Here is a 14654-nt window from a genome sequence, read left to right as displayed (position 1 = left end):
CTTATGGTTCCCAGTAGCCCCTGGATGTTACCATTTCCTGTGTCTAAAGCCTACCTGAGGTACCTGTGCAGACACAGAGATGAACCAGGCAATTTGGTCTGTTCTATTAGTAAAACTTACATCTTAGACGCCATCTTAGGCTCCAATGCCTGGAAGATGAAGGGTTATAAAAAAATCAACAGGAGATAGTCTATTTTAAGGCCACACATAACCAATGTTTGGAGAGTAAATAAAGACACTTACCCATCAGCCATATGCTATGATAAGAAGGGTAGGAATGGGGGGAAAGATAAAATCCAGACAGATTAGGGAAGCAAGGTTGGAACATTCAAAGGAAGCTGGCATTTTACATGAAAGAGTGGGAAAGTGTGTGGCAGACCCTAAGTAATGAAGCTGAATTTTGGAGACTTATGGCTGTAGGAGAGAGTGAAGGGAGAACCATAAAGGAAGCCTCAATTTCCCCACATGAATGGTTTCTGCATTGTAGTAAGGGTTTTGGAGAACCCTCAAATGTCTATTCCCCTATTCTTGACCTTCCTATGGAACAGGGTTACATTAACACAACAGGCATTTTAATTCCAAGCTAGTCATCTAGTGTTGTTGTTCCAGTCTTTTAAAAAAGGTAACAACAGACCAATAACCTGTGGGATGTACCTTCTAAACATCCCACAGGTTCTCCAGATACCTTCTGATCAAGCCAGTAATATTAAAAATTGTTTCCAGCCTTTATAGACCTGACCACAGCTTTCAACTCAGAAAACAGGTCCTGCTTTTGGGAGAAGCTTGTTAGTACTAATTTTGATGGAAAATAGCTTTGGTTAGTTCAAAAACTCCATCAGAATAATGTTACCCATATATTAGTGGGTTTAAATGGGCATCTTGTGGAAGATAAGAATATTTGTCAGGGAGTCTAGCAAGGATGCATTTCTGATTAATTACCCCCCCCCCTTAAAACAAGCACGGTTCCAAACTTTATGTACATGAGTTACCATACTTTTTCGTCTATAAGACGCCCCCTATTTTGGGGGACTCAATTTTAAGAAATTGAGGGGAGATGGCCCAAAGTTGTTGAGCTTCTCCCCCCATGCCACTCTCCGTGTATTGGACGACTCCAGTTTATTTACACGGTGTTTGAGTCTTAAAACCTCGTCCAATACACAGAAAAATACGGTCTGTAGTTCTGCTGTCGGTCAATTAGATAGGATTGTGACGCATGTTAACTAAGCTCTTTTGCAATGAAGGACATCTTAGCACTGATTACCCGAAAACTAATATAGTTGTTTTTGGGAAAGGACACAGAAAGCATAAGTGCACCGTGGATGTCTCTGCTGTTGAGCAGTGTAGCTCTTTTATATAAGCCGTCAAAATGACGGTATGCAGAACTAGACAATGGACGTTAACAGCTTTTATTTCTGAAGGCGGCCGATTGGTGGAGTCTGTTCTAAAACATATTTGTAGGAAAAGCAGTTGCTCAAAGGTGTTTTGGTCCAAGATCTATTTATCCCGCTCCGGCGGGAAGATAAACGGTGTTTCCGTGTGCTGCTCTGGTTCGCCAGAAGCGGCTTAGTCATGCTGGCCACATGACCCGGAAGCTGTTCGCCGGCTCCCTCGGCCACTAAAGCGAGATGAGCAACCCCAGAGTTGGTCACGACTGGACCTAATGGTCAGGGGTCCCTTTACTTTTACCTTTATATCCCGTCAAGTTGTTTACAGTTGCAGTGAAAAAAAATCCAAGTGAGAATCCTTGAACCAAATGTAAAGGTTTGTCAAGGTGACTTGTTCATTTGAGCAAGCTAAATGCAATTGGCATTATGATTCAAATGCGTGTTCATACTTGGATTTTTTTTTTAAATAACTTTATGTATTGTGTTATATTGTATGTTGTATGTATGTTTTGAGAAGTTCTCAAATAATGACAAATGTTTTAAAATATACCAAGTTCAACTCACAATTCACAAATCTATGAACAGCTCCAAGTTTGAAATGTTGTTTAAAACACATTTATTCATTACTTTTTTATGTAGGTGCCTGTACTGAAACCCACGGACTTGATGGTAGAAGTCAGCCCCAGAAGAATTTTTGCTAACGGCCACACCTATCATGTCAATTCAATTTCTGTCAACAGTGACTGTGAGACATACATGTCAGCAGATGATCTTAGGATTAATCTCTGGCATTTAGGAATTACAGATCGAAGCTTCAGTATCCTTTCTCATGGTTACGCGCACTAGTCAGCTACTACAGTTTTTTGTTTCAATGCATTTCAGACATCTCAGTCTCTGGCTGGTTTGTAACTAATGTACTAAGCAAACAAACCAATAATGGTGATGCCTGGAGACTTCTGCATTACCAGCCCACTCAAGCAAACCCCCTCGCCCCCGTGACTGAAGGGGGCAGGGCCATGCTATGCGCATACACTGTGCGCACATGCTGCAGGGCATGCTGACGTCACTCACACACGAGTGCATCACACGGTGTGCGCGCACAGCTGCCGTGAAATTTTGAGGGGGCCCGGCCCCACCCTTGAAAATTTGGGGGGCCCTTAGCTCCCCTCCTTCAGTTGGCACCCCTGACCCCACCTGAATATCCACTCTCTGCTGGAAAGTACAAGGAGATATTTTTCACTACTAACCCTCTTGTCAGGGCCAGCTCAAGAGATTTTGCCACTTGAGGCAAAATCACCAGTGCTTCCCCCTGCCCCCCCTTGATTTTTGCCCCCTGCCACCACCAGGCACCCACTGCTTGTCACAAATGGGTGCCTGCTGCCTCCTCTGCTGCCCAAGGCCATGACCCCCTGGCCACCTCCAGGATAGCACAGCAGGACTTGGCCATTGTGGCAGAGCACAGCCACCACAATGGAGGAGCAGGACGTGGTAAACGCCCTGCCCTGGTAAGTGGCAGGTGCCCAAAGTCATGAGACACTGGCAGTGCTACCCTAGGAGCCTGCCACCAAGGCCACAGTCTCAGTACACCTCATGGCACTGCTTATGGTGACACCCCCCCACCTCACACAACCCCATTCCATTTCCCCCAGAATTTAGCTAGCAATGGATAATATCTCAAGAGGCAGCTGACCCTGTATAAAAAAATGGGCAGTCATGCCAAAATGACGTTTTGGTCCACCATCTTGATTAAAAATGACATCCAGTGTCCAAATGGTGACAAAGTCTGCCACGTTACCTTGGGAACCCTTGTTCCAAGTTTGATGATGATATAGAGAGAAGGTCAAACCTATGCTGTGGTAGAAAACAGGTCAAGTCCCACCAAACTCACATTTTGGTCTGCCATCTTGATTCAAAATGGTGCCTGGTGTCCAAGCATCAGCAAAGATCATTGCCTCCACTCTGGGAACCCCTGAGTCAAATTTGGTGGCAATATCTCAAGAGGCATCCAAAGGCACAGAGAACAACCAAGCAGACAAACTATTTTCTAAAGTATCTAGTAGATAGTGTCTGACGGTTATGGCCAAAGTGACAAATCAGCAATTCTCTCTATAAGTCTAGGCCAGCAGAAGAGTTAATGTAGCTTTCTCCTGGCAGGTGCTATAAACTGGATTAAGGTTAGAAATATATAACTAAATTGGTCAATGAATTAAATCCCTACAAAAATACAAAATAGGTTGCTGATGTGGCCTTATTAAGGACCAATAGTGTTTGAAAAACTACATTTCTCAAGGATGTTGAAGCTCATAAAGCAGTAGCAAAAGGTTATGACAAAGTGCAATGATAGTTCTTCTCATTGTCACCCACAGATAATGGCAGATATATATTAGCAAATAGTGGGATAAGTGCTGGCGCCTACGGCAGTGGTAGGAGGTTCCTGCTGATTGTGAGCTGAGTCTGAATCGGCCCAGGAGTTCTTTCAAAGAGGCTGAGTGTGGACTTCAAAATCCCCAAGCAGAACCTGGATCACTACTTCACAGACAAAATCATATTTATCTGAACATAGGAGGGGTGCATTTCAGCCTGGTTGCCAAGGCAATACTTGATGCATAAAAGGCCCAGTTTCTCCTCCTCTTTTTAATGGGTTTTAATGGAGATTTTTTTCAGACTCTCAGATTTCACTGTCAGTCCCATAACTGCATCAATTGCATCCTCAACAGCTTAGCAGAACAAGTGGTTTTGACTAATAAAATGTACATAGCAGATATGATTAGCTAATAAAAGGTATTTTTAGCTTCCTAGCTATAATTCAGTAGTGTTTTCAATGAGAAATCAGTAATATAGCATACATGAAAAGATGGTAGAGTATAAGTTTGTCTCTGAACATGTTCCTTACTAAATATTTCCACTCAGACATTGTAGATATAAAGCCAGCCAACATGGAGGATTTGACAGAAGTTATTACGGCATCTGAATTCCATCCTCACCACTGCAATCTCTTTGTTTACAGCAGTAGCAAAGGGTCTTTGAGACTTTGTGACATGAGGGCATCAGCGCTCTGTGACAAGCATTTTAAACGTAAGTTACCGAGTGAGATTTTCATTAAAAAAACGTTGACGTCTGCATATGGCAGACTTGAATGTGGAGGTTATTGTTTATGCACTCATTAGAAGTAGAGATGGCTCACTAATAAGCTCCATGGCCATTCCGCCCCCCCCCGCCACAGCCACCTGCCCAACAGCCAACATCACTGGGGCAAGAGGACAGGCTTACCGTATTTTTCACCCTATAAGACGCACCAGACCATAAGACGCACCTAGTTTTTGGAGGAAGAAAACAATAAAAATATTCTGAATCCAAGAAGCCAGAACAGTAAGAGGGATCGCTGCGCAGTGATCCTGCTTGCTGTTCTGCCTTCTGGGATAGCTGCTAAGCCTGCATTCGCCCTATAAGACGCACACATTTCCCCTTACTTTTTAGGAGGGAAAAAGTGTGTCTTATAGAGCGAAAAATACGGTAAATCCTGCATTGGCTATAGGTGAGACTTTTCTTAGCATGATGAGTGGGAGTTAAATCATGCTTAGTTCAAGCAACCCAGGAAACTAGAGGCTCACCTTGGAGTGTGTGGGCTGCCTGAAAGCCCTTGTGTCATGCCAGATCTGACCCCCCCTCCCCCCGATGGGGCACAGGGGTGAAATGGACGAGCAACACAAGCTGAGCTTGAATCCTGGCGTGATGGAGGCACGGTGGGTGAGTAGCTCCCATCTCCAAGAAACTGGCCCATTCCCTACCCTGGATGAAATTGCACTCCCACTGAAGGAGCAGCTTGGCAGTTGGGAGTGCTTCTGGGTCCATGTCATGGTCTGGTTTACGGGCAGTCGAAGTCCTGGCGGAGGACGTCGGGACCGGGGGCAAGACAGCAGGGTGGGAGCAGGAACGAGAGTCTGGAAGCCAGGAGTTGGGAAGCCAAGGGTCAGAGAGCCGGGAGTCAAGAAGCCAAAGGTCCGAGGATCAGGAAGCAAGGCGTCAAGAAGCCAAACGTGGCAAGGCAGGAAGCGTGTTACTGTGGCAAAGAGCCAAAGGGAAATGCTGACCTTATATCCCTTCCCAGCTCTTGCCACCAGGTGCTGTGAGTTACCAATCGGCCTCACCTGTGCGGCTGCGCCTTGCCTCTTGAAAACAAACTTAGGAAGGCCCCAGTTCTGCGAAGCCCTACCAGTCACAGGGCCTGGCTCCTGCACGCACTCCTGACAGTCCAGTGGCTGGAAGTGCCTTGGACCAGCAGCAGCTGGTTTGACAGCTACGGCCATTCCTGGACCAGGAAAGCCTTGCCACAGTAGTCCATGCGCTGGTTACTTCAAGACTGGGGTTCCTGCAATGCATTCTACGTGGGGCTTCCCTTGCACTTGATCTGGAGGCTGCAGTGAGTGCAGAATGCTGCAGCACGATTGCTGACAGGAGTGAGGCCTCTCCAGCATATAACATCCATGCTCAGAGATCTGCTACTGGGCCAAGTTCAAGGTTTTACTATTAGTATATAAAGCCCTTAACAACTTGGGTGAGTTTACCTAAAAGATTGCTTTCCCTCACATGTACCCACTTGACCAATTTGACTGGTGAAAATGGCACTTCTACGGGTGCCTCATAATACACTTTCTGCCTTTGTAAGTACTTGTTTAATGGCAGCACCTGCGGAACTCCCTGCCTATTGATACCAAGCAGGAGCCTTCAATGAACTCTTTCTCAGCGCCTGCTAAAAACATTCTTGCCTAGACAAGCCTAAGCAGATGCTTAGAAAGTTGGGTTAATTTTAATCTATTTTGATATTTTAACTTTTGTATGTTTTATTTTTTAAAAAAAATAATTTTTATTAACTGGCCAATCACATCAAATTAAATCACATTACATAAATTCCAAATTACAAAGCCAAATTTTTAAATTTTGTTGGGGGAACCCATACTTCAAGATCCAAAGGGGGATTCAGATCATCTTCTTATTACTGCGTTAATGTCCAAATCAGTCCCAATCAGTCCAAACAAAATTCATAATTCTATCCAGTCTTATCTTGGTGTTTCCACATCATATCTTGTTCATATAATTTCTATTTTTCCTTTACGATCTCTTCTGTTAGTCTCCTTAAGCCGATAAGCAAAATAATAATCCTGTGTGGATTTCCCGTTCCTCCACTAAGTCCAGATGGTTTCCATATATCTCCTTCGTAGATAACATCGCTCTTTCCATCATAAATTTGGTATTTGTCACTCTTAAGTCCCACCGAGAAGTTGATCCACGATATGTAAACAACTCTTATTTCTCTCTTTCTCCTCCCAGACCCAAGAGCTCCAACAATGCCTCCCAAAATGGCGATGGCATTTTTAACTGCGTCATTCCAAAACTCTTAGCTTTCCAGCTTCATCTTGAAACATTGCTTTGGTTCGAAAGTTTATCTCCACACAGCCTTAAATCCACAGCTTAAGTCCTTAGTTTCTGACTCATTAGGGGAGGGGATTCTTGTTAAATCACATAAGAAAAAGGAAGGCAGGTTTTTTCCCCCCTCAGTCATACCGTATCTTGACGTATCTTCTCATATTTTATTCTTGTCTTGTTATCAGAGATCCCTTCTGTCAGCAGTCTTTACTCCCCTTTTTCCTTGAAGCATGTGCAATTTATCTCGTCCAAATTGTTTCTTTTGAAGATGCTTGCAACTAGCGGCGCGAATCAGGGACGGCGTCCAGGAGTGCCGGAATCCCACAGGAGGGCTTTGTGCCTAGTGCCCCCACCCCCACAAATTCGGGGGTGGTATAGGGCACAGCAGGCAAGGGCCGTCCCCCCCCCCCACAATCCTGGGGGGGTTAAGGAGGCTAATTACCCCCATCATAGCCTCCAAATTACCTCGTGTGGGTCGGAGAGATGTTATTGTCAGCCATCTTCCGATGCGCCACCTAGTGGCCCCCCCAACTTTTGTATGTTTTAAAGTAGGGTTCTCCCCCCAACCCCTGGTTTTAATGATTTGTCATTTTGTAAACTGGTCTGAGTTACAGTGGTGCCTCGCAAGACGAAATTAATTCGTTCCGCAAGTTTTTTCTTCTTGCGAGTTTTTCGTCTTGTGAAGCACGGTTTCCCATAGGAATGCATTGAAAATCAATTAATGCGTTCCTATGGAGACCGCCCTCAGACCAGGTCCGGGGACAGTCTGTCCCCGGACCTCTTCTGAAGGCTGGCGGGGGGAGCAGGGCTCTCCAAGCTGCGGATAGCAGCCTGCTGCCCCGCGCGAGGGGCGCTCTTAAGCAGAGCGCCCCTCACGCGGGGCAGACATTCGCAGCTTGGGGAGCCCTGCAGGAGTTCCCCGCAGGGCTCTCCAAGCTGCGGATAGCAGCCTGCTGCCCCGCGCGAGGGGCGCTCTGCTTCAGAGCGCCCCTCGCACGGGGCAGACATTCGCAGCTTGGGGAGCCCTGCGGGGAACTCCTGCAGGGCTCCCCAAGCTGCGAATGTCTGCCCTGCGTGAGGGGCGCTCTGCTTAAGAGCGCCCCTCGCGCGGGGCAGCAGGCTGCTATCCGCAGCTTGGAGAGCCCTGCGGGGAACTCCTGCAGGGCTCCCCAAGCTGCGAATGTCTGCCCCGCGCGAGGGGCGCTCTGAAGCAGAGCGCCCCTCGTGTGGGGCAGCAGGCTGCTATCCGCAGCCTAGGTAGCCCTGGGTGAACTCTTCTGAAGGCTGGCGGCGGGAGAAGGGCTTTTCTTCCCACCGCCAGCCTTCAGAACAGCCTTCTGAATGTTGGCGGTGGGGAGGAAAACCTTCCTCCCACCGCAAGTCTTCAAGACAGGTCCGGGAACAGAGGAGAAGCGCTGCGTGCCTTCCCCTCTGTTCCTGGACCTGTCCTGAAGGCTTGCAGTGGGAGGAGGGCTTTCCTCCCCACCGCCAACATTCAGAAGGCTGTTCTGAATGTTGGCGGTGGGGAGGAAAAACCCTCCTCCCACCGCAAGCCCCGGGAACAGAGGAGAAGCGCTGCGCGCCTTCTCCTCTGTTCCCGGACCTCCCACCTCAAGCCTTCAAGACAGGTCCGGGAACAGAGGAGAAGGCGCACTGCGCTTCCCCGCTGTCCCCGGAGATTTCCCTATGGGCTTTCGTCTTGCGAAGCAAGCCCATAGGGAAATTCGTCTTGCGAAGCCGCTAAAAAATCGGAAAACCCTTTCGTCTTGCGGGTTTTTCGTTTAGCGAGGCATTCGTCTTGCGGGGCACCACTGTACTTTGCAATGAAACAAATAAGTAATAAAAAACCAGAACCTAGGCAGTGATTAGGCACCTTGGAGGCACTGTGTGAAATGTTAGAGTTTTAAACATTAAGTCAGTTTTACATTAACAGGACAATCCTATAGATATATGTCTTGTTTTAGTTTGAGTTAGCAGAGCTGTGTTTGTTATTTGAGCCAGCTATTAAAATACATTTTAAAAAGACCTTTATTGTGCCTTTTCTTCTTAGAAGTTCAAGATGGATAACAAATTTTAAAAATCAGATAAGAAATTACAATGTAATATTCTGATTAATTTGAAAATGCCATGGCAAAATAAGTGATGTGTACTTTTTAATAGGTGTATTTTTCTCTTTGTTTGACCTCATCAGTTTTTGAAGAGCCTGAAGACCCCAGTAGCCGCTCGTTTTTCTCCGAAATTATTTCTTCTGTGTCTGATGTCAAATTTAGCCACAGTGGGCGATATATGCTTGCAAGAGATTACCTCACTGTCAAGGTTTGGGATCTGAACATGGAAACAGTGCCAGTAGAGATATACCAGGTAAGTGTGTGTTGTTTCTATTAGACCATGATGGTCTAATAAATGGCAGACTAGGATAAAATCTTCTCAAATTCTGTGATACAGAGGAGACTGGATCACCTTTGACAAGTAAGACAATATTTTTAAAGGAAGGGATGTGGTAGCAGTAAACCAAGGCCAAAAGTCAGCGCTTCTTCTGACATTACTTAAAAGTAAGTAGCTACAACTGCTATATAAACCGTTAAATAAACAGAAGGGGGTTACATAAAGAATTTATAATGATTCAGAGCCACCGAGAAGGAAAGCTAACTGACAGATTTTGCAATTTTCCCATCACTCCCATGCAAGAGGCAAGTGAATCCTCTGGAACATGGGTAGGAGTTGTGAATGTGCCTGTCATTAAACTCCAACATATATCCAATACTGTCTTTTTAATCCTAAACCTAATGCCTCTTTGTTGCTGTTGTTGTTTAAACTGCACCTGTGATGTCCTTCAGCTCCCAGGGATACTAACTTACTTCAGTCTCCTCTCGTCTGTTAACCCAAGCCTGGAAACATGCCAGTAGGGCTTGAAATGTATAGAAACTCTTTGAGAACCATGCAAGCAATAGGGGCTTTGGGCTCATCCACACTTTTGCTTGTCCTCCCACTTCCCCTTGGAGGAAACCTGCTCTTTACTGCTGAAGTGGAGCAAACGTCCGTTGGTTTTCCTGCAGATTTATGTTTGTTCTGATTCAGCAGTAAAGAGCAGGTTTTCCCAGGGAAAGCAGCAGGGCAAACGGAAAACGGCTTTCTAGGCATGCGACAAGTGGAAGTGCAGACAAGCCGAGAGAGCTGCTATTGCGAGCGTTTTGTGTGGGAGAACATGGCTATTGAGACAAGCAGCAGCAAACTGCAGTGGAAGCTGCACTTCACATTGCCCCTTTCCCTAGGAATTTGGGCTGAAATCCTGTAGCCACTAACAGGAGTATAGGGTTGTGCCATTACATTGAAACTGAGCACAGGCCTCTTCTAATTTCACCTCTGAAGCAGGGATGGCAAGGACATTGAGCTATGTAATTCAGCTTATTACAGAAGTCTCTTTCAGGGAAATTAGTGCCATATCCCAAATAAATTAAATATAATTCAGAAAAGATATGGGATCTGGCTTCTTTTATGTAGTACTGGTTTAAGTTATGTGCCAATTTTCCTCAAATAATGGAAAGTTGGTTCAAAGATTATAATATTAATTTGGGTCTGTAAATCTATAAAGAGTCTTTAAAAATTATCCAAAATGTGCCTTCCTTGTTTTTAAAAGAAATTCATTTTAAATGTTGAAGAGAAAAACTTGTTTGGAATTAGCAATAGCACAGCTAGAAACTTAAACAAAATAAATTAATCAGCAATGTCAGGTTTGCTGCTAGGGCCATTGCTTCAAAACAGAAATAAGCTCACAGTCTTTAAAACTAAGATATTCCTATCAATTGCCTGGGAGCATGCCCCACTGAACTCAATGGGCCCTTCTTCTGAGCAGACAAGAATAGGATCACGCCCCAAAGTGCTTAATCACATATATAATTTTGTCCCATCTAACTTAGTGGGATTGACTTTGGCTCAGTTATGCTCAAAATAATAATTTTTTTTAAGTGTCAGAGGATCACTATAGGTAAGGGAGAGTCTTCTTCACATTCACTATTTATTTACAAATGGGACTTGCAACAAACGTTCTTATGCAGTTAATCCCCAGGCCCTAAGAAGAATGCTCCAGTTCAGGGCTGCAGCCAGCCTGGAAGACCAAAGCTGAATGAAAGCATATTTAAGTCCTAATAGCGGGGCCAAAGCAGGTTGAGAGATATGTTTGGATCTCTTAACATGATCCATCAAGAAAGTTACTTCAAGAAAGATGTTCTGTTCTCTTAATTTTATTATCAATGCTTGTGTACAGACAACATTTAAAAAACTGACTCCACGAAGAGCTGTTGACACTGGTCTTCTTTGAGGGCAAATGGAAAAATAGGTCTAACCTTGAAATAAAAGCTGCTTTTTGCTCACTAAACAGGTTCATGACTACCTTAGAAGCAAGCTGTGTTCCCTTTATGAAAATGATTGCATCTTTGACAAGTTTGAATGTGCGTGGAATGGATCTGACAGGTAATATAGCCACCCAACTGTCTTGTTTACCATACAATGCTACTTTGATAAGATGAGAGGAGCCAGTCAAGAACGCCATTATAGCTGATGCCTAGGGGAAAGGCTTCTCTGATGTACTAGATTATGAAGAGGAATATTTCTTGCTCTAAGAGATGTTTGGAAAGTCTGAAATATATTGCTTCTGCCTGTGGAGGGTGGGGGGAAGCAGAGTGGCGCTGCGAAGGAAGAAAACTCCACATATTATCTAGTCATATAGTTATTGATTTTATATCCCCCACCCTGCCTCTCAAAGGAGCTTAGGGCAACAAACATGGATAAAATAATGAAAGCCATCTTCGAATGATCATAAAAATAATTCCAGCACTGATTTCAATGGCTCCTGTGCAGAAGCTTTCCCTACTGGGTTGTGCCCTTCGTAACGTTTTCCCTGTTTTCCTTCCTCTGCAGTGTCATAATGACAGGCGCATATAACAATTTCTTCCGAATGTTTGACCGGAACACGAAGCGCGATGTTACGTTGGAGGCGTCCCGAGAGAGTAGCAAACCCCGAGCAATTCTCAAACCTCGGCGGGTGTGTGTCGGAGGCAAGAGGAGGAAAGACGACATCAGTGTTGACAGCTTGGACTTTACCAAGAAGATCCTGCACACGGCATGGCACCCAACAGAGAACATCATTGCTATCGCGGCTACAAACAATCTGTACATATTTCAGGACAAAATGAACTCTGAAATGCACTAGGATTCCTCTTTGTAAACAGCCGCCCAAGAGGTGACAGGTGTGGTCACTGTTTGAGATGTGATGCTCATCCTTTTACCTGGAAGCAAACATCACTGAATTCAATGGGTCTTACTCCCCACTAAGTGTCTGCAGGTGTGATGGAGATGGATTTGCCCTTTTAACTACCCCTACCACCCCTTGAGACAACCACTCAAATGTTTTAATTTATTGCAATTGCTGCAGATATGTTTCAAAATAAATTCTGTTAAGAAGGGCCCCGTGTCCCGCTCATCACTAATTATTTTATATTGTCTCTAAAAGACTGCCCACAAGAATCAGACACCTACGTAGTTCAAGGTCCTCCGTGATTTCTTTTAAGGATATCCCCCTTGTGGGGGAGGGGTTTAAGCCCACTAACACAGTTGTAGTTCCAAGAGCAAGGGGTTACTGAAGCACAGAAATGGCCCCAAAGATGCCTTAAGCCAGAATCTGGGGCATAAGGAAACCTTGCAAGAAGCCACTGCTTGGGCCAGGGCAGCTAACAGCACATATGCAAGCAGAAAGAGATGTGGCGGAGATCAAAGGTAGATAAGAAGGCTTTTAGACTAAGGACCGCATGGTTGGCCCTATCATAAGGTATCAGCTAAGGGGGTGGGACCATTAAGGACACACACAAAGCAGAGGACCACCTGCAGCCTGTCAAGCAAAACTGCTGCATGACTCTTTCAATCTGCAGCTCTCCCCCACTATGCAATACCAGAGTAGGTTGATGGCGGGACTGGCAATTATTCTTTAAGATCTATTTTCCGCTCAATTTGAGTAAGGTGGGTAGAATATGATGATAACAGCTATCTAATGACTTTTCAAAATATCTGCCATTGTTACATCTGCAAGTTTCACTCTGAAAGTTCAGAAAGTAAAAGGGCCAGGACAACAGGCACTAGCTCACCTAGGATACACAAAACAAATAAATGACTATCCCAATTAATGTCACAACGCAGCCATTTAAATCACTCTTCCATCAGAACTCGGCTCTTCCTACCAGAACTCACTGAGTGGGCAATGCTAGCCCCTTGGACACCAAATGTGGAGATTTAAAAACCTACAGCATGCTCAGTGAAACCTGCAAAAGTGAGTTGTCTCATGTCAACCATCTCCAAGTTATTTCTTGGCCTGACCGAAATGGAGGAAAGCACAATCACCTAACTGGCCAGGCTGCCTTTCTCAAGATCCCTCTGCTGTTAATTAATTTTGCACTATTCTGCATAGACCTTTCGATAAATGAGAGGAGGGCGTCATAAAGAAACTTGCATGCCTTTGCACTTTGATTTGGAGGGGGGCGGGGAAAGAGAAGGGGGGAAAAGTGAATCCAAACGGATTCTGTGACACCATGATTTTAATCAGAAGCTTTGTTAACACTACATGAAATGAAGGACACCTGCCATTTTCTTGATGCTGGACATTGTGTACAGAAGCATCAACTCCAATAATCCACATACAGTATGAAATGTATACAGTAATTTTACCTGGGAATGAATGTTTGTTTATAAAGCTACTGCATACTCTACGAGACACTGGCAGTATTTACGTACACTGTATTCTAATTGAAATTTGAACAATCCAGTCTTCTTGTAAAAACTTTTAGGAATATGAATACTGTATAGAATTCTTGTTAAAGCCAAATAACCATTTTTCTTTTTTTAACAAAACAAAACAAAACCTTTTGGCTTTATTCATTAATCAGAGTAATTTAAAAAACGATAACTGCACACTGGAATTTTATGTCTAAAAATTGTATTTTGGGGGGGTGGCGGGGGCACTGTCTGGCAGTAACCAATGATGCAATTGTTCTTTACACTCTTTCCCCCAGTTTCAATTCTATTATCTTATCCATCAACTACCGAACTGGTTTATGCAGGGATTATATAATATCTTTCTAACTACATAAAATGGGTTTTCAGGCCACATTCATACAAAGTTTTCTGTTAAAAAGGAGGAACTAAACTCAAGACAGTAGTGATCTATCTGGGTCCCCAATATCACCATTATAATCTAATTTTGTGAATGTAAGAAATGAATGTCACTCATTCCAAATCCATGAAGAACATCTTTTTGCTTTGGTTTTGAACTTAAGAAGGTAAATAATGATACAGTTGGTAAATCCAGTTAGTTGGAGAGCTTCATGGCTGTATTCTTGTGTTGCACAAATTAGCTGACTGTTGTTGGAACATATATATAAATATGTTGATACTGGCTTTTTCAATAAACACTTTCTTTAAAAAGCTGAGCTGTGCTTAATTCTACTCCAGCAGTTGCTCCTTTAAATCAAACAATTGCACCTTTGATTCAATTATTGCTCTCAAAGCACTTGAAATGTACATTTAACAACAAGATCAACCCTACTCTATTCAGAAGTATGTGAGGAGCAAAGAAGTTGCACTCACACACGCAAGACACTTCCAAATTTAATAATTATGCTCTCCACCAGCTTCCTCTCGTCTGTCCCCACTGGCCGAAAGAACCTGCCCCCCATCCTTTACTTGGAAAGTGGCAGCAGAAATGGTTTTGAGTGAAGCACGGGCGCCATATTTCTTGAAGCACAATTTAAAATGCTGGGCGTGGCCACACTGCTATCCAAATCTGTGGAGTTGCCCTCT

The 14654-nt window shown here is 44.3% G+C and overlaps 1 protein-coding gene across 4 annotated transcripts in view; it reads left to right on the top strand.

The window, feature by feature from the left end:
- Positions 1–14279, top strand: part of PPP2R2C (protein phosphatase 2 regulatory subunit Bgamma) — a 40076-nt gene extending 25797 nt beyond the window's left edge. For all 4 annotated transcript variants that reach the window (XM_083630648.1, XM_083630650.1, XM_083630647.1 and 1 more), the window contains exons 6-10: positions 2025–2202; positions 4296–4460; positions 9001–9170; positions 11188–11279; positions 11727–14279. In XM_083630648.1, the coding sequence (XP_083486774.1) occupies positions 2025–2202; positions 4296–4460; positions 9001–9170; positions 11188–11279; positions 11727–12018 (897 nt within the window). In that variant the 3' untranslated portion in view covers positions 12019–14279. The remainder of the gene's footprint in view (positions 1–2024; positions 2203–4295; positions 4461–9000; positions 9171–11187; positions 11280–11726) is intronic.
- The last annotated feature ends 375 nt before the right edge of the window (positions 14280–14654 follow it).

The sequence above is a fragment of the Podarcis filfolensis genome (assembly GCF_964270895.1).
Source record: "Podarcis filfolensis genome assembly, chromosome: 9".
NCBI lineage: Eukaryota > Metazoa > Chordata > Lepidosauria > Squamata > Lacertidae > Podarcis > Podarcis filfolensis.
Note: the sequence above shows the minus strand (reverse complement) of the source record. Positions and strands in the feature narration are given on the sequence as shown.